Source organism: Pseudochaenichthys georgianus, chromosome 5, assembly GCF_902827115.2.
Source record: "Pseudochaenichthys georgianus chromosome 5, fPseGeo1.2, whole genome shotgun sequence".
NCBI lineage: Eukaryota > Metazoa > Chordata > Actinopteri > Perciformes > Channichthyidae > Pseudochaenichthys > Pseudochaenichthys georgianus.
The window spans coordinates 35067821-35093632 of record NC_047507.1 but is presented as its reverse complement, the minus strand read 5'-3'; the positions used below and the strand labels follow the sequence as shown (position 1 = coordinate 35093632).

At 44.1% G+C, this 25812-nt stretch overlaps 2 protein-coding genes across 2 annotated transcripts; one reads left to right on the top strand and one right to left on the bottom strand.

Moving 5' to 3' along the window:
* The first annotated feature begins 341 nt into the window (after positions 1 to 341).
* Positions 342 to 3735, top strand: LOC117447087 (uncharacterized). The gene is made up of 6 exons (XM_034083687.1): positions 342 to 408; positions 997 to 1077; positions 1174 to 1283; positions 2265 to 2336; positions 2648 to 2770; positions 3649 to 3735. Exons 1-6 carry the CDS (start codon positions 342 to 344, stop codon positions 3733 to 3735), a joined length of 540 nt encoding a protein of 179 aa, XP_033939578.1.
* A 1275-nt stretch (positions 3736 to 5010) lies between these two features.
* appl1 (adaptor protein, phosphotyrosine interaction, PH domain and leucine zipper containing 1) lies at positions 5011 to 25150 on the bottom strand. Its single transcript, XM_034082809.2, has 22 exons — positions 24952 to 25150; positions 23515 to 23613; positions 23300 to 23359; positions 23000 to 23071; positions 22818 to 22905; positions 22012 to 22053; positions 21118 to 21176; positions 20540 to 20686; positions 19857 to 19939; positions 19549 to 19710; positions 18514 to 18702; positions 18392 to 18434; positions 18252 to 18308; positions 17902 to 17993; positions 16878 to 17057; positions 16741 to 16793; positions 16119 to 16293; positions 14745 to 14781; positions 14504 to 14644; positions 14370 to 14420; positions 14167 to 14256; positions 5011 to 7128 (listed from the first exon to the last, which is right to left on the bottom strand). Exons 1-22 carry the CDS (start codon positions 25003 to 25005, stop codon positions 6976 to 6978), a joined length of 2127 nt encoding a protein of 708 aa, XP_033938700.1. The 5' UTR covers positions 25006 to 25150; the 3' UTR covers positions 5011 to 6975.
* Between the last annotated feature and the right edge of the window lie 662 nt (positions 25151 to 25812).

Here is a 25812-nt window from a genome sequence, read left to right as displayed (position 1 = left end):
TCTCACGTAGGTGCAACAAGTGTGCCTTTATTTTGAAAGGGTGTTTGAGCGGAAGTAGTGTTTTCCGATGTGTTGTGATTTGCCACCGTGCACCATGCTGACAGCAGTGGGGATGACACTGTGGAAAAAACACACACACACACACACACACACACACACACACACACACACACACACACACACACACACACACACACACACACACACACACACACACACACACACACACACACACACACACACACACACACACACACACACACACACACACAGCTGCTCTATAAAACCACTCACACACTCACAGTAGCAGCAGAAGAAGTTTGAAACTTTCTACCTGAACGATGGGAGTCATCATCTCACACATCTTCTCCAGATTCACCTCCAAAACACCTGTCAGGATCTTAATGGGTGAGAATATCGTTTTTTATTATGTTTATTATTGTTAATATAATTGTTATTATTATCATCGTTGTTGTTGCTATTCTGTTCTATTAAATTAAATGTAATGTGTTGATATGTTGCTCTCATAATAATAATAATAATAATTAAAATAAATAAAAGTAAAATTAAATGAATTGCTCTTTTCTATGTTTATTCTTATCATTTAAGATTTTATTTTCATTCCTTATTTTTCTTTATTTTAAAAACTTGTAGTTTGCAGCTCTTGTTTAGTATTTTTAATTGTGTCTGAGGTGATGTATACTTTTATTTTTTGTCAAAGTAGACACAAAGTCTAGAAGAAGTACATACTAAGTAATAGCAGTGGCTAGTGGCTGAAGTAATGCCTTTACTTAAGTAAAAGTATTAATAAAGTACAGAAACATTTACTATTTTGTATGTGTGGAGGACGTTGAAGTTTGCTTTTACTTTATAGTAAGTAAAGGTTCTGAATACAGTTTTTATAACAATGTTTTGCCTTTTTTTGTGTGTGCGTGTGTGTGCGTGCGTGTGTGTGTGTGTGTGTGTGTGTGTGTGTGTGCGTGTGCATGTGTGCAGTGGGTCTAGATGCAGCAGGTAAAACCACTCTGCTGTACAGACTGAAGCTGGCCGAAGTCGTCACCACCATCCCGACTATAGGTCAGTGTTTACATGAATTTACGCTATATTGCATATAACATAAAAACGATATCATAAATTAAGTGTGTGTGTGCGTGTGCGTGTGTGTGTGTGTAGGTTTTAACGTGGAGACAGTGGAGTATAAGAACATCAGTTTCACAGTGTGGGATGTTGGTGGTCAGACGATCATCAGACCTCTGTGGAGACATTACTTCACCAACACACAGGTAATACCTACTACTAATACTATTGACTTTTTTAGATCTGTATTTATATATAAGTAAGTTAAAGGTCCCATGACATGGCCATTTCTACTGATCATAATTCCATTGTTGAGGTCTACTAGAATAGATTTACATTGTTCAATGTTCCAAACTCACATTGGTTTCTCACAGCATCTCTGTATAGTATGCGTTTGATAGCAACCAGAAAAGGACACCAGCAATGACAAACAGATGAGAATGCTGCGTGGGGTACGGGGGGTGCCGTGTTGGCGGGACGTTGCGGGGCTCGCTGCTGTGAGGAGCGGACGGTGTGAGCTGGATTACTGGTGTCGTTTCCTGGTTGCTGCGTGGGGTCTGCGAGACAGCGAGACATCGCGGAGCTCAGCCTGAGCACACACATACACTCACAGCCTGAGAAAAGATAAGGCTGAGTGAGTGAGTGTGTGTGTGTGTGTGTGTGTGTGTGTGTGTGTGTGTGTGTGTGTGTGTGTGTGTGTGTGTGTGTGTGTGTGTGTGTGTGTGTGTGTGTGTGTGTGTGTGTGTGTGTGTGTGTGTGTGTGTGTGTGTGTGTGTGTGTGTGTGTGTGTGTGTGTGTGTGTGTGTGTGTGTGTGTGTGTGTGAGGAGCTCCACGGATTGGTCCATTTGGGTCCATTTCATTTGGTCATCGTTACGTCACTGTAACCAGGAAGAAAAAAGTGGAAAAAGATAAATGTCCACCGAGGCGTTCTGGGGCAGCACAGACGGGTCTTCTCTGTGTTAGAGTTTTACTCGCTACAGAGTGTACTTTGAGGGTTTGTGACTCTGCAGACCGTTTACATGCAGACAAAGCTACTTGACACACAAGGGGACGGGTAATAACCAGAAAAGCATCTCATGGGACCTTTAAAGAAACAAAAAACAAGTTAACAGCAAACAAAGGTGGCTTCATGTTACTGTATTATGTATTTCAATGTATATATATTTGTTATTCTGTCTGTCTTCAGGGTCTGATATTTGTGGTGGATAGCAACGACCCAGAGAGGATTAAAGAAGCTGCTGACGAGCTGCACAGGATGGTACCCTGCTCACTTTATTTATTTTTTAACACACAAGTTCAGTTTATGCCTGGATGATGTTAAATCTTTATTTTTTTTAATACAATTATTGAATTTATTCTTAATTTAATTTGATCTTTAATTACAGATTTTGTATTTATTGATTTTTATACTTTAAAGTTATTTCTTAATTGTTCACCTTTTATTCTAAAATGGAACTGCAACACAATTCAATTTCCCCCAGCGGATCAATAAAGTATTTCTGATTCTGACTGTTATTAAACATAAGAGGAAGATGTTTCTGATTGGTTGTTTTATGTTTTGTGTTGCAGTTGGAGGAGGATGAGTTGAGGGGCGTAGCTGTACTGGTGTTCGCTAACAAACAGGATTTACCCCGAGCCATGTCTGGCAGTGACATCACCGAGGCTCTCCGCCTATCAGGAGTCTCTCAGCCGGTGAGTGTTACTTTACCTGTTGAAACATCAGATCTGATGCAGTGCGTCCCATTTAAAGATGCAAAAAGTAAATCATGGAAATGAATGATTGTACTTATAGCTATATAAACAATTGTTTAACTTTTTCTCTTCCAGTTCCACATTTGGTGAATTAAACGTAAAGTTAAAAAAGGGTTTCAATCTGAAAATAATTTATAAGTGAAGTAAAACAAAAAGTGTACTCAATACATTCCACCGGGAGGATTTTCTTTCACAATCCGGGTCAATGATTGGCATCAATATTTATTCTAATGCTAAAAATGTTGTGCACTAAACAAGGAAAATGAATATGCACCACCAAACATTAGAATAGGCTTCACTCTGGTGGAAAGTAGTAAAAAGTAAACATGTTCAAAGTAAAGACTCCAGATGTAAAGCCTGAGATATAAATATGTTATACTGTAATGGCCATTGGTATTAATAAGTGTGGTTTTGATTTGTCCTTAATAGTCTAAATGAATATATTTGGGTAATGCAGTTTAATATCGACTTATTACTTAGAGCTGATTGAAATTAAAATTGAAAAGAAAATACAAAAATATCACCGGTGAGTTACAAGTGTCATACATTTTTTGTTGTGTTTTGCCGGCAGCGCAGGACACAGCGATGGCGTTTAAGTGATTTTGTTCATGAAAATCTGATTTATATTAACCTGCAGCTTATTTCTGTGTGTGTGTGTGTGTGTGTGTGTGTGTGTGTGTGTGTGTGTGTGTGTGTGTGTGTGTGTGTGTGTGTGTGTGTGTGTGTGTGTGTGTGTGTGTGTGTGTGTGTGTGTGTGTGTGTGTGTGTGTGTGTGTGTGTGTGTGTGTGTGTGTGTGTGTGTGTGTGTGTGTGTGTAGTGGTCTGTGCAGGCGTCCTGTGCTGTCAGTGGGTCTGGTCTGGTGGAGGGTCTGGACTGGCTCTCAGACCAGATCCTGAAAAAGTAAACGCAGATGTGAACTCTCAAACAGGAAGTCTGGAATGAACCTGGACGAGGCAGAAAATCCTGCAGAAAAATAAAGAATCCCTCACATAGCTTTTCAAAATCACCTATCTGAACCGTTTAAAGAGGCTCTATCATGCTATTTGGGCTTTTCCATTCCCTGCAGTGTGTTTTAAAGGTTTTTGTGCATGTAAACGGTCTGCAAAGGCTAACATCCCAAAGTTCCTGGGATTTTACTTCTGTAACATAGTGACATCACTACATAACACTCACGCTTCTATTGGCTAGCGTTCAAACACATTGTACGTGAAAGGCTAATAGGTGGGACATTTCTAAGTGGTTGACCAATCACAACAGAGCCGGCCAGCTAACCAATCAGAGCAGACTGGGCTCTGATTTCAGACAGAGGGTGAAAAGAGGTGCTGCAGCACAGGCAGTATGAGAACAATAAAGAGCTTTTTGAACATTAAAGCATGGAGACATGTCACAGTAGAGACAAACAATAACCTGAACCTGAAGATGACAGAATACGGCCCCTTTAAAAGCAGAGCACATTTTCTATTTCAATATCTCAATCTGCTTTTACACTACAATGGAGTAAAAAGGTTATTATCTGTGCATGTCCAATCAACTCAGATTTATGATGTAAACGTTGTTTTTTCTATCACAAAAGTGAACGCATAGTTTGTGGCAATGAAAATACATTTCGGACGTAAAAGCCAATAAAGCAAAAAGTGCAATTCAATAGTGCATGATACATAATAGTGCAAGTAAAAGACAGCAATTCCAAAAATATATTCATACAAATTGAATAAGATTGAACAATGTTAAATGAAATGCTCTTAAGTAGGATACATACTGTGTATACTGTAGTATTATATACAAATGTGGATATATGAAATTAAGATGTGTGTACTATAAAATATTGTCCTGCATACTTTATCATTTTCTAAGGAAGGCGTTGACGTGTTATATTGTTGCTACTTGGATCATCAGCTCAGGAAGCCCTTTTCTATTTTCCACGTTATGTTAGTAAATCTTATTGATAATGTATACTTGTATATTTTTAAATGGTGATGTTAATATTTATTCTATAATAAAGTTGGTCTTATGACAGATTGTGTGTTTGATTTTAAATACAGACTGGATAGTAATCCTTTGAAAGGAATAGTTTTAATTTGAAATATTACATAACTAAATTCTCCGAATCCCATGATACAATATATAAAACCCAAAGGTTCGTTTGATGTGAAAGACCTCATCAGATGACACAGGCGGGTGGAGTTAGTGCTTTTATTTATCACTGAAAAGCCTTTTTATTTATTTTGTTGTTCATTACACGGAACAATTTTCACTAAGACATATTTACAGTTTAACATCATCGTGTTTTCCCGCGTCAGCACAGTGCAGCTCCACTTCAGCTTCTTCACCAGGTAATAGCAACAAAACACTGCCCAAAAGAAAAATAACTCAAATAAAATAATCATCAGTAACCGTTTAGGCTCCCCACAGGAGGCGGTGACCTCTAACTTTAACAACAATTTATTCTTCCTAAATGCTGATACATACTTACAACATATCGCTGTGAATCATTCTGGATAAAAAGGCAGGTTCATGAAAAAACCCTGTGAAAAACAGAAAAGGCTCCAAATGACACAAACATTTAGTAAAAGCACAGATAAATATTGTGACGTCAGGAGAAACTGACTCAGCTAGTTTGTGTTTAAATGTTAGATTTCCTTCAAAGTTTCTGAATGGGTAAAACGTACCAGCTTATCAGAAGACAAAAAAAAGGGACGAGACTTTTTAATAAAAAGCGTGTGCTTTCAGTTCCCAGATCCATCTTTAGGAGAAAGAAAGAAGAGCGAGGCATCTGCGGCTCTCCTGTGATGAGGTCATTATTCATGAGCACTACTGTCATTTGGTGAGAGGCAGGTAGGTTACTTCTGGAGTCAAAATCTTCATATAAAGTGTTGAATATCAGATTTCCTTTGCAGTCTCCTGTGCCTCCAGTCCAACATGCTAATGCACATCCCATAAAAACATGACTAATGATATAGTTAGTTTCTCTAGATTAACCACAAACCAAACCTGAAACACTGAAAAGGAGGAATTGTGAAACATAACAGTTCATTGACACTGAAGTCTGTTAAAGGTGCTTTTTTAAATTATTTTCTCCTAAATAAAAAAGGGGTTTTGGCCAAAAACTTTCACTATGGATAAAGTCAAAGGAGCATTTGACCTACATTACTATGATAAAGGAAAAAGCAGTGCTGGAACTTCACTGGGTGATATTTTAAAGAGATACGTTTGTCTTGAATAATTTGCATACAATTGCAAAAATAACTGGAAGCATGATCTGTGTTTCCATACAGAGACCTGATATGATGATTTCACGATCAATTAACTCAAACATCAGGCACCAACTGGCCTGAAAGTGTTGGTATTTATTCTATAAGTAACTTATGAACGCCAGTTTGTGTGTAACTGAACTGTAACAATTGTTAATAATCCTTTCAACGGAATCATTTTAATTATCATTTACCCAGGGGCTTCCAACCGGGATGAAAAATAAAAAAAGGTTATATATCAACAAAACCACATTGATGTGTTAATATGAAACCTTCGAGACGCAACTTTAACCAAGATTCTTGTTTTGTATTAGTGTATTTTCCACCAAATTCAGGCCAATTTTGCAATAAAACCAACACATCGATGATGATGTAGACCTCTGAATGTGTTTCTCTTTAAGAAAGGAGAAAAATAAGCTTGGAAGGATGCTTCAAAACAAACAGGAAGGACAAAATAAGACTTCCTCTCACACTATTTCACCACTGAGGTGTTCGATGTCCTCAGAGAAACCTTGGATATCTGGCTTGTCTCTCTCACGGATCCCAAACCACTTTGTCTTAGCTGTTAGCCCTTTCTTTCAAATAAAAATCAGAAGCTGGCAGGTTAAATCCATATTTGCATTTTTCTGGAAAGTGAAGCCAGTATAAAAAGCTGCATTATTTTACACACAGAAGAATACAACACATAAGTCTGTGACGAGACGTTTCCCCTCCACATCTTGTAGTGTGAGGGTGCGTTTAGTTTAGTCCAGCAGAGAGGGAGCGCTTGCTTTGCACTCCCAGGCAGCCTGGGAGGGCGGGTGGTGTTCCCCTCCTCTGATTCCTGAGCTGTTGCTTCGATATTACCACCTGGGAGTCAACTTAAAACACGCTCCGTTAGCTCTCGTTAGGCTTCAGGCTTCAGACTCCCCCTTCTTCTTCCCCTCCTCTCCGGCGTCGCTGTCCTCTGATTGGCTGTTGCTGAGCACGAGGAACTGCTCGTCAGCGGCGGGCGGGTTGCCGGGGCGACTCGAGGCGGCGATCAAACGGCTCTGCTCCTCCAGATCCTGCAGGACAACACACACAGCTCTCAGGTTAGAGTCTGAGGTTACCTAACTGTAACCCAGCTTCTATGAGTAATGGCGCAGCCCTCTAAGGCTATCGCTATTGGGTTATCCCTCTACTGAAAACACTTGTAGTCCACGCCCACCCGCTAGGTAGGCCCCACCCTCGGGCCTCCTTCCGGTATAAATAGGGCTGAGCCATTACTCATAGAAGCTGGGTTACAGTAGGTAACCCCAGGTCTATTTCGTATATGGCTTCGCCCTCTAAGGCTATCGCTATTGGGTTAAGGGCGAAGCATGATGTAGTCTGCGCCCCACTGGGTCCGCCCGGCACTAGAAGCACAGACACACCTGCTCAATAACACCCCCTGCCTGTTGTGCCATGCGTAATGGCACCTCCCCGTCCCTGGAACATAGCAAACATACCTGTTTTCCTGACGGGGTGAAGGCTGGGACAATACATACCGACCGCTGTGAGAAGTAGAGACGAAGGTCCCACCTTATCCTGCGATCATAGAGGGGGAACAGCCGCTCTCTCCGCGCCAGCCAGCCAGGAGAGCGCTCAGCTGGATCCCTGACGTTACTCACTCTAATCAGACACTTTGTACGAAGTGTATTAGAGGAAGGGGAACATCCCTCTCCTACGAGGGGAAAAGGCCGCTCTCTGTGTGCCGAGAGGCAGGAGAGAGGCGCTCAGCTGGCTCCCTGACGTCACTCACTCCGACAGGACACCCAGTACGGGGTGCGTCAGAGAGGAAAGGGAAACATCACTCAAATAAAATTGAATGAATGAACAGGGGGAAGACCAAGATGCAGCCGTGCAAATATCTTCCACTGACATTCTTCCGCTCAACGCCGTGGAGGAGGAAATTCCTCTGGTTGATTGCGCTTTGATATTCTCCGGGCGCTCCACCCCAGATGAGACATACGCCTGTGAGACCGCCTCACACAGCCAGCGTGACAGCCGTTGTGCAGACAGAGGTTGCCCGATAGAGCGCTCTCTGTAATGCACAAACAGGCGCTGAGAACGGCGCACTGTCGCTGTGCGCGCCACATAGCAGGCCAGCGCGCGCACCGGGCAGAGGAGATGAGATGTGGCTTCTTCCTCCGATTTATGAGGAGGCGGAAAAAACCCGTCCAAGGTGATCACTCTTGATCTGAAAGAGCTAGTGATGACCTTTGGCATAAAGGCTGGGTTAGGACGTAACACAGCCGAACTGCCATCCCCCTGGATCCGGAGGCATGACGGGGCCACAGAGAGAGCCGATACATCACTCACCCTTTTCGCCGATGTTAGAGCCAAAAGCAGTACTACTTTGTCTGATAACATGTTGAGGGGAACCTGCTCTAAAGTTTCAAATGGGGCTTTGCTTAGTGCCCGTAACACCAAAGCCAAATCCCACTGAGGCGCCAGTGCGCGTGACACCGGTCTGAGTCTTCGTACCCCTTGCAGAAACCGTTTCGTCAGGGGGTGACTGAACAACGTCCCTGCTCCGAAACCCACGTGACAAGATGATATGGCAGCCGCATATACCTTGATTGTGCTGAACGCCAAATTCCTGTCCAACAACAGCTGGAGGAATGACAGCACGTGAGGCAGGGGGCACGTAATGGGGTCCAGGCTTCTCCCTACACACCAACGCTGGAACGCTGCCCACTTGGCTGTGTAGGACGCTCTGGTAGACGCGGCCCTGGCTCCCTGAATGGTGCGTACACATCTTGAGAGAGACCCCACCTCTCTAAGTGTTCCCGCTCAGGGGCCATGCCCATAAGGGCTGGCCTATCACTGGGTGACTGTAGATTGCTCCCTCCACCTGTGAGAGAGCGTCCCCCCGCCACGGAATCTCCCACGGCCTGTCTGACAGCGTACGCTGTAGGCATGGAAACCAGGAAGCTCCCGTGCTATCAGGATCACTGACAGCCGCTCTTCTTGCACTCGGTCCAGGAACCGAGGAATCAGCGGGACTGGTGGGAAGGCGTACAGCAGTCCCCTGGGCCATGGCCGATGTGCGAACGCGTCCACCCCCAGGGGTAGGTGGTCCCGTGCTGACAGGGAGAACCAGAGCTCGCATTGCGCGTTCCCGCGTGCGGCGAACAGATCCGCCTCCACTTTCCCGAACCGGCCCCAAACCTGGGCGATCAGCTCGGGATGGAGGCTCCAGTCCCCTGGCGAGGACCTCCTCTGGACATGAGGTCTGCCCCTTTGTTCAGCTCTCCGGGCACATACAGTGCTCTGATGGAGAGCACGTGTGCGCGCGCCCAGATCAACAGCCGCCTGGCTGTGTTCAGGAGCTGCGCTGAGCGTACACCGCCCTGGCGATTGATGTAGGCCGCCGCGGCTCTGTTGTCTGTGCGAATCAACACATGCTGATTCCGCAGCAACGAGGCAAAATGCTGAATTACTCTCCGTACGGAGATCAAGTCCAGCACGTTTATGTGGAAAGACATGTGAGCCGGCCACTGTCCTCCCGCTGCCTGCGACATGCACGTTCCTCCCCACCCTGAGAGAGATGCGTCTGTGAACACCGAGATGTAACTCTGCCCAGGGCCCCCCCCCCCCCCTCTGACAGGACGTGGGGACTTTTCCAGTAGGTTAAGTCTGAACCCACGGACAGAGGGATGACCACCATGCGCCTCTTCTGTCGTACGGGGTCGATGTGTAGGCTGATGAACCACCTCTGCAGTCTCCTCATGTGTAGGAGACCCAGGGGAATCACCCCGTGAGCTGCTGCCATCATGCCGAGCAGCCGCATCACGGAGAGTGACGTCACCACGCTGCGGGGTGTGACATGTCGAAGGAGAGCTGTCAGCGTCTCCACTCTCTGCCGTGAGAGTCGTGCTCTCATGCGGGCTGAGTTCAATTCCACCCCCAGGTAAACAATACTCTGGGAGGGAAGAGGACAGCTCTTTTCCCAGTTGATCATGAAACCCAGCTTTGACAGATGCGATATGAGTTGTACCGTCTGTAAAGCCGCTTCCTCCCTGGAGCGAGCCAGCAGCAGCAGGTCGTCCAGGTAAAAAGTACTCTCATTCCTCCTCTGTGTAGCAGCTGCAGCGCCGTCTCTACACACTTTGAAAAAGTACGAGGAGCCAGGGAATAGCCGAACGCCAGACTGGAACGAAAACCTCAGGAATTTCCTCTGTTGCGGGATGATGGGCACATGGAAGTAAGCATCCTTCAGGTCTATAGAGGTGAACCAATCTCCCTGGTGAACACACTAGCACCTTTTTGACCGTCAGCATGTGAAAAGGTCTTTTCATTATTGCCTCGTTGAAAACTGACAGGTCGAGGATGGGTCTCATTCCCCCTGTCTTTTTCGGGATAAGAAAATAGCGGGAGTAATACCCCTGATTTTCTTCCTCCTGGGGAACCCTGGAAATAGCCTCTTTCAACAGGAGTTCCCGTAGCTCTGCTTGGAGCGCAAGACACTGTTCTCGGGATGTTAGGCATGTCACCTGTATCCCGTTGAACTGTGGGGGGGTGGAGGCGAACTGCAGGGTGTACCCTCTGCTGATCAGCCTGTGCATCCATCCGTCCATCAAACAGTTCGAGATGTGTTGTGGTTGTCATGACGACGAGCCACTCCAAAGCCCTCGCCGCCGATGCCCGTGAGGCAACCCAAGGTGGGCCTAGAGAGCGAAAGGGCTGTGCGGAGGCCTCCACACGCTGCGTATCACTCCGCCTCGCATCATGAGACGCGTACACGCTCAGAGGATGGATGGAGGTGTGTGCAGTGATATCCACATGAGGCGTTACCACTGCTCTCATGGGCTTATTGTGACCGTGTGTAGGTGGCGTATCTCGGACAGAAGAATGCCGCGAGGTCTGTGGTTTAATAACCGAAGAGTCATAACCATCAGAAATCTGTCGCGAACCATGCCGCCTACTAATCATCAGATTGGAGGCAGTTGGTGTAATTATTGTGCTCCGCAGCTTATTAATCGATAGATTAAATAGCGCAGGCTTTTGTACCGAACCCGGCTGGCTATTAACCGACAGGTCATAGGCAGCTCCCAGGGTGGGGGATATGTAACACACATTTGTAACTGAAGACTCAGACCACATGTTAGGAAATAAACAATCTTTATTTCGATCACACTCCCCCCCCAGACCGTCAAGGTCGGCTTTGTTTTTTCGGCAGCTCTCGTGGAGTAGACGCCGAACGGGAGTACCTCACTCCCTTCTTACCCCCCCCTCTGTGGTGGGGGCCCGTCGGTGCGGGACGGTGCCCTGGAGGTGCGGGTCGGTGCCCCAGCCGCCGCTGACGGACGATTCTGACGCCTCGGCTGCTGCTGCCGCTGGTGTCTGTCCGTCTGCCGCTGTGGCCGGGTTGGCTGCTGCTGCTGCCGCCGGTGTCGCTGCTGCTTCACCACTGGCTGGAGCCAGCCGACGTGCTGGCGGATGTCCTCCGCCTGCTCCGAAGCCACCTTCATGGAATCAACCATGGTCAGGAAATGGGGCCCGAACAGCCCGTCCGAGCTGATCGGAGCGTCCAGTAAGACCTTCCTGACTGGCTCTGTGACCGCTGCCTGCTGTAACCAGAGGTGGCGCTGGATCTGTGTCATCCATGCCGTAATCCTAGCCTGGGACACCGCCACGCACAGCGTGAGCGCCGTGCTGGCCGCCTTAGCGATCTCCTCCGACTCCTCTGGAGCCACGGTGGTGGATCGCTCGATCAACGTCACCACCGAGTTGGTCAGCAGAGCAATGTTGTTTGCCGCTGCTGACGCCTGGAACGCACACTGGTGCGCCCGGTCAGCCTGACAGGCGACTAGTGCTGTAGCGACGCGTCGACAACGTCGACTTCAAAATATCGTCGACGACATATTTCCGCGTCGCTACACACACGTGGGTCACCCACAGCAACAAGCAGTTCTAGCTGTGGTGGCTACCATTAGCAGCTAGCATTTGCTCTCCGATTTTTACATTAAAATGGAATTATGGATTATAAATGCAATAATTTTTTTATACATAGACGTTAAAAACCTATGGATTAACCGATTCAGCCGCGTTTTTTCTCATTTTAATGCCATTGAACACGTCTTTTGATCAGATTGACAGCTACGGTGGTGAGACGATCTCCCTAGAAGCTCTGTAAAGGTACGTGTTGTGATGACTGTATTTGCTTCCCCTGTCGCGAGTCCGGATCACTCAGTGATGATACTATATACCTACATAATCTGTGGAGTCTCAGCTTTAATCGGATATCTTGTATGTGCAGCTACGATGAGTAATAAGGGTACTTTTATCTTGAGTTCTGTGCCAATGTCCGTTAGCATTTTTCGCTCAGGGGTCATTTAGATGCTTCTTATGAGACTTGTGTTTTGTTTTGGTAAACATGGTTTGTATCGTCAGTTAGCTGAGATTATTTCCGTTAATCTGGTATAACACATTAATAGGTTCTTAAATATTAAGATCCCCTGAGACACAGTATCGTGAAAAATGGTTTTTTTACATTACGTTTTTTATGAATTGAACCTCAGAAAAATAATCGTTAGATTAGTCGACTAATCGATCAAATAATCGCCCGAATAATCGTTTTCAAAATAATCGTTTCCCCCCAGCACTACGGGCGACATACTGGTCCTTGGGGTCGGCCATCCGGCGCCCAAGTTGGCCTGTCTTACCCCGAAAAATGCCGTTAAGCTCGGTTCCAGAGCGGGGGTGGTTGGGAAAACCTCATCTGTGAAACCCGCCACCTTGGTGAAGGGGACAAAGGAGGCCACCGGAGCCCTCAAGCTCCTCGGGTTCGCCGCTGCACCTTCCTGATACCGCCTAATGGCGGTGAAGCGCGGCCAGATCGGATCAGTCCTGCCCGTCTGCACCCGGGAAAACACGCACGCCATGTCGTCCAGAGCCACCCTCTCCCGTACTCGTACCTCTGACTCTCTCCGACCCCGTCTCCCCCGTCCGGGGAAGAGGGGGAAGGGGAGAGCCGCATGGCGAGCCCTGGATGGAGGCGGGGAAGGAGTCGTCCGACTCCTGCCCCCCACTCGTCTCCATAAACAGGCTGTCCTGGATGGGCACCTGCCCACCCCAGACGTCTTCCTCACCCGCAGCAGCTAGGGCGTCCGCCCTTTGCTTCCTGTCGGATCAAGGAAGACGCACACAATGAGGACATGCGACCTGCTGGCTGAGAGCCGCGTGCTCTGGCCGCAGACAGGCTGCGCATATCGGATGCAAATCATAGCTCATAATGTAGCCTGTATTGCACGAAGGGCACATACGGACACACTCTTTATTGCTCATGCTGTTGCTTTCTCGTGCTTCAGTAAACTGCTGGTTGCTGAAGAAAAGAGGGAGCAGATCACCGGGCAACCTCCCTATTTATACCGGAAGGTGGCCCGAGGGTGGGGCCCACCTAGCGGGTGGGCGTGGACTACAAGTGTTTTCAGTACTGCGCGGGGGCGCAGAAGGGTAAACCCAATAGCGATAGCCTTAGAGGGCGAAGCCATATACGAAATAGAACATGACGATAGTGTTGTGAAAATACAATGCAATTACCGAGCTTACATTATTCATATGTTCTCCATCTTCCATAGAAACAATTATTAGATCTGTCTATGAAACAATCTGCAGACTAAATGATGGTTAGTTCATTTGTGAAACAAAACCGAGAGAGGCCACATGTAAATAGAAACATAAATATAGTATACTTTATAATATTGTGTTGAAATGTTAGATTTCTTTTGAACGGATATCAGAGCAGAGGAAAGCATTTCAGAAGACTAAAGCTTTTTTCATTCAGTTTCCAAAATGGAGAAAAGTCAACTAAATGGTAAAAGTGTGATTTGTGTTTGTGTTTATAAAATCATATCCACAAATGAAATATCTAACACTTTTGTGAAATTACATTAAAAAGTTCAAGCTTACATTATAGTAGATTCCCATAGGATTTCCCATACCAAACAATTATCTGATTTATTTGGAAAAGAACCAACAGAATAATAATAGTAAAATGTAGAGGGTATATCTATTTCTGTGCAGAAAAGGTGATCGATCCTATCCAGAATAACTTTTCAGTTGAGGCTACAGGTCACCTTCTCGATCTGCTTCTGCTTGCTGAGCTCCTCCTGCTGTTTCTCTTTGGCCTTGTCGGTCTCCTTCCTCTTCTCCACGGCCTTACGGTCCTGAACATCAAACACAGCGAATATTATTCCCCTCCACAACACCACCTGAAGACAGCAGCATCACAGTGTCGTGAGAGAGATTATCTTCAGTGTATTGAAGTTTTTAGTCTCACCATCTCAGAGTGGCAGGCTATCTGTTTTGCCAAGCCAACGCTGTCGCAGATCTAAAAGAAATGAAGAAGAGGAAAACGTGTCAGACAGACACAGTGGTGGACAATAACAGATGGATAGGCAGACAGCGGACGACCTTCTCTCCGTCGTTGTTGGACTCGAAGATGTAGCAGACGGCTCGGCTGTCCCCCGGCCCGCCTGCAGGCTGCAGGACCAGACCAAACAGCCTCTTGTTGTCCTGATGCGAGGAACACTGGAGCACCGTGCAGAGAGGGAACTGCAGCAGGACAGAGGAGGAGGACAAACGAGTACAAATCATTGGAAATAACAATGTTGTAACCTAAAACTATCTGACAGAGGAACAGAGAGCATCTCACCCTGAGTCGAGTGACTTGCGTCTGAGGATCGATGAGTCTGAAACAACAAACAAACATGTTACTGCACAGAAAAGTGTTTCCATGTAAGAAATGAGACACATTAGCATTAATGTCCTCTCTTCAGTAAGTATGCTTCCATTATCATTGGCACTTCTAAATGTTAGCATTCAGGAAAATAAAACATGTTGATGGAAACATTAGCACAAGCATAAAAGGTTCAGAGAGAAAAGTCCACTCGGTGCAGACGCAGTTTATATGTTTTAAACATTAAATAAACAGATCTATTCATTTAGTAATCTTTTACTTTTTTATTTTGATCGCACATTTGGAGTTCCACCACAATAATTCGAATAATTTTCGTAAAATATATATTTGTTAGATGATGAACTGAAATATGTTACAATACAAATATGGTGGCCATTTATTTCTTTTTATGAACAACACAGAATGTAGTTCTTGTGTGAATGGGTGTTGCGACATGATTATTCATTCCCAATATTTTTTTATTTAAAGGTCCCATGTCATGCTTCTCTGGTTCTTACCCGCCCCCTTGTGTTATGAAGCTCTTTCTGCATGTAAACGGTCTGCAGAGTCACACACCCTCAAAGTGCACCCTGTAGAGAGTAAAACTCTAACACAGAGAAGACCCGTCTGTGCTGCCCCAGAACGCCTCGTTGGACATTTCTCTTTTTCTTCCTGGTATCAAGTGACGTAACAACGACCAAATGGACCAATCCGTGGAGCTCCTCACACACACACACACTCACTCAGCCGTATCTTTTCTCAGCCGCGTGGATCTCCACTCACAGTTCGCCACACACTCACGTCTGTGTGCTCAGGCTGAGTTTCGCCGTGTCTCGCAGACCCCACGCAGCAACCAGGAAACGACACCAGTAACCCAGCTCACACCGTCCGCTCCTCACAGCAGCGAGCCCCGCAACGTCCCGCCAACACGGCACCCAGACCCCACGCAGCATTCTCATCTGTTTGTCATTACTGGTGTCCTTTTCTGGTTGCTACCAAACGCCATTGTTACACATAATCACACATCAGAGCACACTGGATGCATAGGGACGGGGGCAGGAGCTCCAACAAGCCGTGTAGGACAGAGAGTGAATACTATACAGAGATGCTGTGAGAAACCAATGTGAGTTTGGATCACTGAACAATGTAAATCTATTCTAGTAGACCTCAACAATGGAATTATGATCAGTGGAAATGGCCATGACACGGGACCTTTAACACCATTTTCGGAGTAAAGGGAAAAAGTAATTCCCTTTTTTGTGTAGGCATATTGTGGCTGTAATGAACCCTGCAGCCTATAGAGGAGGCTCCTTAGACTGAAAACACTCAGACACGAGAGCTCAGTCCTACTTGAGGCAGTCGCAGGTGACCAGCAGGTGGGACTCGGTCATCCTGAAGATGTTGTGGATGGCTCTCGCTGCCAGGATCTGCCTCATGGTCTCTGAGATGATGTCCACTGACTCGGGGGTCTTCACCTCCATGGAGCCCAGGAAGCGAACGATGAAGAGCTGGTGGAGGATCGAGTCTGGACAGCAGACAATAAGACTTCCATCACACACCAATCAATTTCACTGAGAAAACTCAAGGACGTGAGCTGCTTTTATCCAAAGTTAACCAGACAAACATGTACTTAAATAACCAAGTTGTCCTTATCTGAAGCATTTGTTTTATAAAACTAAAACATACAACAAATACGTTTCACTTTAGACCAAGATTATTATCGAGAATGGCCAATGGTCTCTTTGAGGCCTACAAGGGAATAAAACCCTCTTCAACCACAAATCTTAGTTAAATTAGATGTTCTTTGCCCCTGGTCCACAAGGGGCAGTAGTGAGCCAATACAAGTTTGTCTCACAAGTATAGCAGAGAAGACAACACTTTCTAACTTGCTTAAAAATGTACCAATAGATACAAAATAGAGGAAACATTTTTATTTTGTATTTGACTAGTATGAAGTATCGACCGATGTTACCTTCACTGTCCTCTGAAGTGCTGTCTCCTGACTCTCCAAACGGGTTACTCCTCCTGTGGACAAACACACAAAATCAAACACAACCCTTTTTTTATCGATCTGGTGCTGAGCAGAATCCATAAGTCGCTGTCCCATACCTGCCGGACTGTGCTGCCGTCTTGCTCTGTCCTGAGTTCTCCTCGGTGACGGGGGATATGATGTCAAACTGGATTGGTGTTTCCGGGGCGACCAGGGCGTCCAATGAGAGCACAGAGAGGGCCGGCGACAGCTCGGAGCCGACAGAGCTGATGCTGCTAGCTCGGCCCGCACGCCCTTTACTGGAACAATGACCAAGAGAGATTAATGAAGTTATCGGTGGAGGTCCAGAGGTCCTACCACACTACTTTATGATTTTGGAAGGTTAAATGTTATCACCAGAAATAAAAGGCTAACCTTAGGTGATAAACTAACTACAGCAAGGTTGCATGACTTCATATCACCACCGCTTAGCTAAAGGTGGGTCATGCTTGGTGTAATGATGATGAGCAGTCTCATTTAGACAGTTCTTAGCAACCGCCGTCTTTGGGGCAAATGTATTTTATGCCATAGAAACATTTGTATTGGTAAAAGTGTATTAACAACAGACTTTATTTCAGGCGTTTAACCAAAAACAGATTAAAAAAACCATTGGCTTTGAGACCTGATAAAGGGAAATGCTAACAAAAAACTAACTCCAAGTTTTAGCACTAATTTGTGCAGCACTGTATATCTGGAAGCGAACAGGTTCTGAGGTTGTTGATCAAGCATTGTAGTTTTTGTAGGGATATGTGTTGACACTGGGGGCCTTTCTACATCATGTAACACACACACACACACACACACACACACACACACACACACACACACACACACACACACACACACACACACACACACACACACACACACACACACACACACACACACACACACACACACACACACACACACACACACACACACACACACACACACACACACACACACACACACACACACACACACACACACACACACACACACACACACACACACACACACACACACACACACACACACACACACACACACACACACACACACACACACACACACACACACACACACACACACACACACACACACACACACACACACACACACCTGCTGGGTCTCATGCTCTCGTGCCTCTGCTGGAAGGACGGCGACGGCGTCACAGCTTCAAGAGCTGATTGGTTCACTCTGGCCGCAAGCTCCTGCCAATGGGAAGAAAGAACAGTCAGGATCAAGCATCAGGAACATACATGTTATTTTCACTTTCTATGTATTTATATTTTAAGTCATTATTTTGTCACAGTCCATACAACTAAATAAAATAAAGTTATACATCTAATAAAAATGAACAAATGATCAATCCATCAAATCATCTATAAATGTGAATTTATTATATTTTGGTACTAGCTGCCAAAGTCTCCACCATGATCTGTGACTAGGTAAATGAGGGACACACAGACCTCTGCGTTCTCACTCAGGTAGATCCTTTTGGAGATGTTGTTGATGGTGGAGATCCACTGCAGGAGGAAGCAGCAGGGAGACGAAGTGAGTACAAAAACAGTCGACACAGAACAGGTCACATGACAGAAACACGTTTCACCTCATCGCAGTCCCTCCTGCTCTCCGACTGCAGCGTCACCACCCTGACAGGACGGAGAAGTCAGTTTAATTCAGTGGCATTTATTCATGGTGGACAAATGGAAGAAAAGGGAGCCCTCTCACTTCTTGCCATCAAAGGAAGTGACCTGGAAGCAGAAGCGGCGGTCGTCGCAGTCCACCGCCATGACGGAGCAGTTGTCCAGGTCGGTGACGAGCCCCCCCGCCACCTCGCCGCGACCCTGCTGCATCAGGTTACCGCCCTGCGTGAAGAAGTACTGCCGCTCCCAGGACGACGACACCAGCCCCGTCTTACTGAGAGACACACACAGAAGAGCCGCTTTAAAACACAAACTACATATTAGATGTAAAGATCGTCATTTCTTTTAGCGCCACAAAAAGCACACGACGCAAACATGACAGAGGAACGTAACAGGTCAAACATTTTATGAAAACCAGTGAAGTAGAAGTGCTTCAATAGAACAAAAGGATGCCCAACACAGGGATCCTAGTGTCAAGCACTTCCATGGTAACCAAATCAAATGTGTACAGACTCTTGAACCTTTGCCATTACATCTAAATATTTACAGTAAATGCAACTGAGAAAATAAATGCTAAAATAATTCCCTCAAAGCCACGTGTTTAAATTAAATATGTAAAAACCTTATACAACATTTGAAAATGGACAAGATGTAGTGCTCTTCGGCAACGATTTCCCACTTATACAGAACTACTGGACGCACTTGATATCATGTTGGATAATTGTACAACTGACACCATATTATAAATAGTGTACTTCTTTAATTTAATTTTCTCTTACTTTTGATACAGTTATTAACATTATTATTGTTTATTTATTTTTCTGTCTCACATTTGTTGTCATATTGATTTTATTTACGTTTAAATGTTACTGTTTAAATAATTGATTATTTTGTATTTCTAATTCGTACAATATAACTATTGTAGTATTGGTTCTGTGTTGGACCCGTAGGGGTGTATGTGTCTATCCCACTGTATCTAGGATTTATTGCATTTTATATGACTTTAAACACCAACAACAAGACCTTGAAAAAAAGATGTCCAGATGTTGTTAACACCGATTGAACTTATTGACAAAAGAAAATGAAAAGAAAATGATATATATATATGCATGTGTCCTACTTGCGGATGTGCAGGTAGCCCTGTTTCCTGGTCAGGTTCCTGCAGACAGGTGAGTGGGCGGGGTCAGGGTCACATGGTACGTACAGAGGGTCACATGATCGCTCCATCTCCTGGATCGTCTCATGCATCTGCCCGACCTCCGTCTCCATCTCCCGACGCACACTGCAAACACACACACACACACACACACTTATTTTTAACATCTTATCAGTACATTTAATTTAGCCGATGCTTTTATACAAAGCGACTAAGTGCATCAACCACTAAGCTTCTTTTTCAGAACAGCAAGAATCCTGCAAGTGTCTTACTTCTGGACGCTGGTTCCTATTGTTCCCAGGAAGTCCTCCCACTGCTGGGTGAGATTCTCTGAACCCAGCTTAAAGAAACTGATCTGGACCGGGGGGAAAAGCAGTCAAAGATAAATCGGCAGGTTTGTTAACAGCTCTTAAAACATTAATTGGACACTTAGCTGGTTCCTTTTAACACTTCAGCCTCATTTTGGAACAAAGACCAAACATGTTGCCTCAGAGCTGCCAACCTGTGTTTGGACATATATCCAAACACACACAGTGCATGTGGAATGCATCATTCATCTGTCGTGTTTTGATCAAGCGATGCATCATGTGATGATCATGAGGGTTTTTTTGCGTGTGTGTTGTAGGACCAAGGAATAGGTTTGGGTCCCTCTGTTAATGCTGGTAATTGTGGGCGTGTGGTGTGAAGGTGTGTGTGTACGTCACCGGTTCTTAAGATGGAGTAATTAAAATCACCTGCTTACCGTATTTTTTTGCTACAGTATTACGACATTATCAAAGAACATCAGGGATGTTTTGTTTCTTTTCAGTGTCTGTGTCTGTGTCTGTGTGTCTGTGTGTGTGTGTGTGTGTGTGTGTGTGTGTGTGTGTGTGTGTGTGTGTGTGTGTGTGTGTGTGTGTGTGTGTGTGTGTGTGTGTGTGTGTGTGTGTGTGTGTGTGTGTGTGTGTGTGTGTACCTGTGCCTGCATGTATCCCAGCAGCGGCTCCAGCAGCGCTGTCTTCTTCTTGTACTGCAGCGTGTTGAGCGAGCAGAAGTAGTGCATCATGGTCTGGTGCTGTTTCTTGCGGGAGGTGTAGACGTCCTCCACGGCCTCCGCCCGCAGCTGAAACACACAGGACTTTCTTCTAAAACCAGTACCAAGGTTTTTATCATGAGAGATCTTATCCTTTGCTTCAGGTCAATACAGTCCTATTATGCCATTTCAATATATGGCCTTTTCGTGAGGCAGCTGCTGGTTCAGTTTGTTTTCTATTGCAAAATGTGTCTCTGCAATTGAAAGGGTTTTTTACCAACATTTTAAATTGAGCTTTTTTTAATGAAAGGAAAAGGAAGGAATATCCTCTAGAAATTAGAAATGTATAAACTCAGGACAACTATCTATATAAACTCAAAGAGTCAGAGTTTTATTTGTATTTACTATCTTTTGAGTGAACTTCTGAGTCAATTATAAAATAAAGTCATTTCTATACGAATATTGCTTATTTGAATATTCCATTAGTGACTGATGAACGTGATGCGAGGAGGGTTGCTTACCTTGTCGTTGTCTCTCTTCTTGGACAGACGGCTGAATCTGTTCATGGCTACATCATGATCTGCAGACACAAACAGGAAGGGAAGACCTTTACACCTCTGTATCTTTTCACATTAACCAGTAAGTACATTTAAGATCTAGATCATTTGTCAGTTACAATCAAAAACAAGATGAATGTTCCTTTAAGCGTAGCTACATGTGGAGATTGTGTGGAGCCAGAAGAGTCGTACTGACAGAGAGATCATGTGCCCATCGAGTTCTGTTAGAGTATGTGTTACTTTGTCATTGTGATGGCAGAGATAGCGGCTGTGTCTTCTATATATATATATATATATATATATATATAGAATATCTTCATTCAAATCAAAATAGATTCTCTTCCACATAGACGAATAAAATATGTTCAAGAACAATATTGTTTTAAGTAAATTGTGAAATTAAGATGCCAAATATGTCTATGTAAGATTTTGTAGGTTTTTCAGATTATATTAAACACAAAATAGGCAATTTACAAATTCTTAACCTCCGTAGTTATCGAGAAATAATAACTACAAATAAATTGCATTCAAATGTCCAGAAAGAGAAAATATTAGCCAGACGTTATTTTTTTAATAATGAACAAAAAATAATAATTGGTTCCTAATCTACCTTATTGACTTACTCACTGATCTGCAAGCAGACATCGTGGGTGCATGTTTTAAATATGCGCATCACAGCTTAAAGCACTTACTGATCTTTTCTTTTCTTTTTTTAGACCGATATTCATTAAGATAATCATTTGACTGAAAATCAGTAGGAGTGTTGCAAGAGTAGCTAAGCGTTATGTGGGGTTTAGGATGGTTATTTTTAATATACTGAATATTAACTGTAGCTTGGTGTAGAAGTATATAACTTACCATCACTGGATATTTGGAAGACTTCCTTCAGAGTGAGGATCTCTGGAGAGAGACAAAAAGAAAATCATAAGCACCACTGAAGGAAAACTGTATATCTTGGACCTCACGGTGCTTCCAATTGTTTGGGAAAAAGTCATTTTGCACTTTTTAAACAAGAGAATGCCAACAGCGCACAAAACCAGGCTTATACAAAAAGCGTGTTCCCAGATTAGTGAGGGAAAACTTTAAAAGGCAAACTAAATCTTTTTCCTCTTACCTGTATCGTCATTTCTCTTGATTGGTTTGTTGTGAGTTGCTGAGGGTTAGGGATGTTTGCTTATATAATGGCAATAGATGTAACTCTATGGCCAACTCAGCTTATCTATGTCAAAGTGCAAACAAATTGATTGGAAACTAAACAGCTACTATGTCTCTTACCTAAAATCTGAAAACAATTCACAGACCCTGTTGTGGGGAGTTTTCTTTCTACCTAACTACACCCACCCTCCGTGTTACCGCGCAGAAGGAATTGTACATCTACTCAGGGACGACAGGCACTTGCTTACTTATTGACGGGTGAGGTTTGGAGTGTTAAAATGTTTGTTGCTTTTCTGCCAGTCAGTTCTATCAAATATCAAGATAAGGTCTACACTCAATACCTCCAACACTCGGAACCTAACAACAACAACATCTAGATTGATAAATTGCATTACAGGTCATAGGAAAGAGAAAAAACAATTGTCTTTGGGGCAAAAAGTCCCGTTTCTAATGTGACAAATATGCTAAGAACAGTGGTCTCTCTCTGAGGCGCCGCACGCGTTTCCTACCCTTCAGGTCTCGCTCTTTAAACTGAGTGATGGGAAACATCATGGCATCTGCAAGCTGGGTGGACAAGACAGCATGACAGGAACTCAACTACAGAGAGAAAGAGAAAGACAGAATGGAAATGGTCACATCCTGGTGAGTTAAATCTTCCAGTGTGGCAGCTGGTGAGTTTGTATTTTCTCACCTCATCGATGACTTTTGCAAACTGCTGCAGGGTGGAGCTCATCACCTCGTCATCGCCCCCTAGAGGAAAACGCTGCAGACGACAGCAACAACATGGAGGAATGGATTAGATTGATTTCAGTGAGGAGAAATGCGTCCCTGCTGAAGCAAACCGGCATGCAACGCACAGCAGAGGAAACTGGGGATTTGTGGTCACAGAACAAGTGATGGTTAAATGTTGGCCTGAAGTCGTCAAAACAATAACAAAGTCTAGTGTCATAGGACAGGTGTCATGGGGTCTTTGGCTGGTGGTGTGGCCTACCTGTTTGTCGTACTCTTTCAGCAGTCTGGAGGTCAGGTGTGTGGCAGCACTGAGCTCGTTCTGAAAGAGAACACAGATTCACAGCTGGAGACACACTTTCCCATCAGCTGCTCTATCAACGCTGTCTGTACCTGCAAAGCCAGTGGCAGTACACCTGTGAATCATGCCAGTGTGTGTGTGTGTGTGTGTGTGCGTGCGTGTGTGTGTGTGTGTACCTGTGCATCATAAATCCTCTGCATGGCCTGGTAGAGCTGACTGCAGTAGTTGGACATCGCTGCAGTGTCCTCCTCAAACACTCCCAGCAGGGACCGCGTCTACACACGAAACACAAAATAAAACTGATGAAAATAAAGTTAATGCTAATCATTTGACCGAGCCATAAGAATTCACCCGTTATGGTCTCAAATGATCCTTTGTGTATCTGCCAAAATAACCAAACATATCCATGTAAATCAACACCGATGACCTGCATACAGCACAGTAACATTTCCAGGGTGTGTCTCAAATGCAGTTTTAGCTTGCCAGCACACTCAAAGGTGATATTTGTAATAATTTCAAAAGGTTTCCTATGGTAGAATGTAACCAATTACATTTGTTCAAGAAATATAATTACTGTTACTGTTTACGTACTGCTAGAAATAGCAAGGCAAGGCAAGGCAAGGCAAGGCAAGGCAAGGCAAGTTTATTTATATAGCACTTTTCAACACAAGGCAATTCAAAGTTTAGAAAGATAGAAAGATTGTGTTTACTTAAGCAAGAGAAGAGAACTACCTTAATAATATAAATATTTATATATATTACTCAGTTATATAGAACCCTTTAAAAACAGGATTACAAAGTGTTCACAAACACAAAAATCATGAAATAATAATAAACCAATTCCTTACACGGCGATAACAAGAAACACATCCAACAACCCAAACAAAGTTTTTAATTTAATGTTCAAATGTACCTCTATTCTTGTATCTCTTAATCTGGTTGAGATGTGATGAACAGATGTATACATATAAGTTAATTAAAATTGAGTTAACGTAATTATCAAGAGAGATAGTGGTGAGATGTGATTAAGTGTAATGTTTTAGCATATAATATATTAATCTGTATTTCCTGATCAAACCTTTCAGGTGGATCAGAATCTGGACACACCCCCACTAGTGATGTCACAGCAGGTGTTTGCTCTGTATTTTCTGCAGGACACAACAGCATGATTTGGGGTGTTTAACCCAAATTAAAGCAGCTATAGCTTTAACTTGTGACTTTAATAACATAAAGCATCATGATGACACAGCTGCTTTATATTAGCTGAGCAGTTACTATCAACGCAATGAAGGGAAAAGCGAGCCAAGATGCTAAGGAAGTAGCCGCCTGCAATTTAGAAATACTACGAGTAATCTTAATGTAAAGCGAAATTACGTGTTGACATCTTTACGGAAACCACCACCAGCTGATCGGTGTAGCCGCCCGGGTCTGGCCCGAAGCACATCTGCAGTGTATCCGCCTGACAGCTCTGTCAGCTGGGCCGTTAGCAGTTAGCTTTCTGCCCGAACTTGGCATCTCTTTGCTGGTTTTGTTGGCAAACACTGAGCCTACAAAGACAGTTAGCATAGCCGTTAGCATGCTAGCTGAAAGCCTCCAGAGAAGAGAGACGTTACCTGCGGGCTGTCCTCCAACGTCTCCTCTATCGGAAGCTTCTCTATCCCGGGCATGGCTGCGGCTGGCACGGTAGTAATCTGTGCTTACACGATACAAAAGACCCAAGAAATCAGTTCCGACAACTCCCACTGAAGATTTCTTGGCTGCACGAATTTACAACACCCCAAAACAGCTCATCCCGGTTTCTCAAGCCCCGCCCTCTGGATGGTTTTGATTGGATACGAAAAGATTCCACGGTTTTGATTGGTATCTTGTTTAAAGGGGAAAAGGATCGCCCTTTTACTATGACTGTGTACAACTAAGAGCCACAATGGCAGCCGTTGCTTAGTTTGTCATAATTTTTATTATCTATACAATTTGGTTATTTAAGCTTTTAAAGTTACTAAAGCCTTTTTTTCCTCACACTTTTTGTTGTGGGATTGTATTACTTGCTATTATACATGTCAAGCAGAGTTATTTACTTTTTATTAACTACACATTTTCACACTTGGATAATAGGGACAAAAGCACAAAAAACAACACAATTATGAGGTCACGGAATGATGAGTGAATCAAAACAAATTTGCCTAATTGAACCCTAGCCTATTAGCCTTTTATTTGTTGATACAAATGTTTAGCTATATACAATACAACCAATTGCTAACATTATTTGATTTGGAAGATAAATGATGCACTCTGGGTCCAATCTGTGAATAAAATGTTGATCAAACTGGTCTGGTTTGATTGTCAGCCTCAATATTACTACACTATCAAATGTATTTTAATATACTGTATTTATATAATTATTGTTGTTATATATTGTAGTACATGATTCTGATTATAAATATAGGTATAAAACAAATAATAAATCTAATGTACAA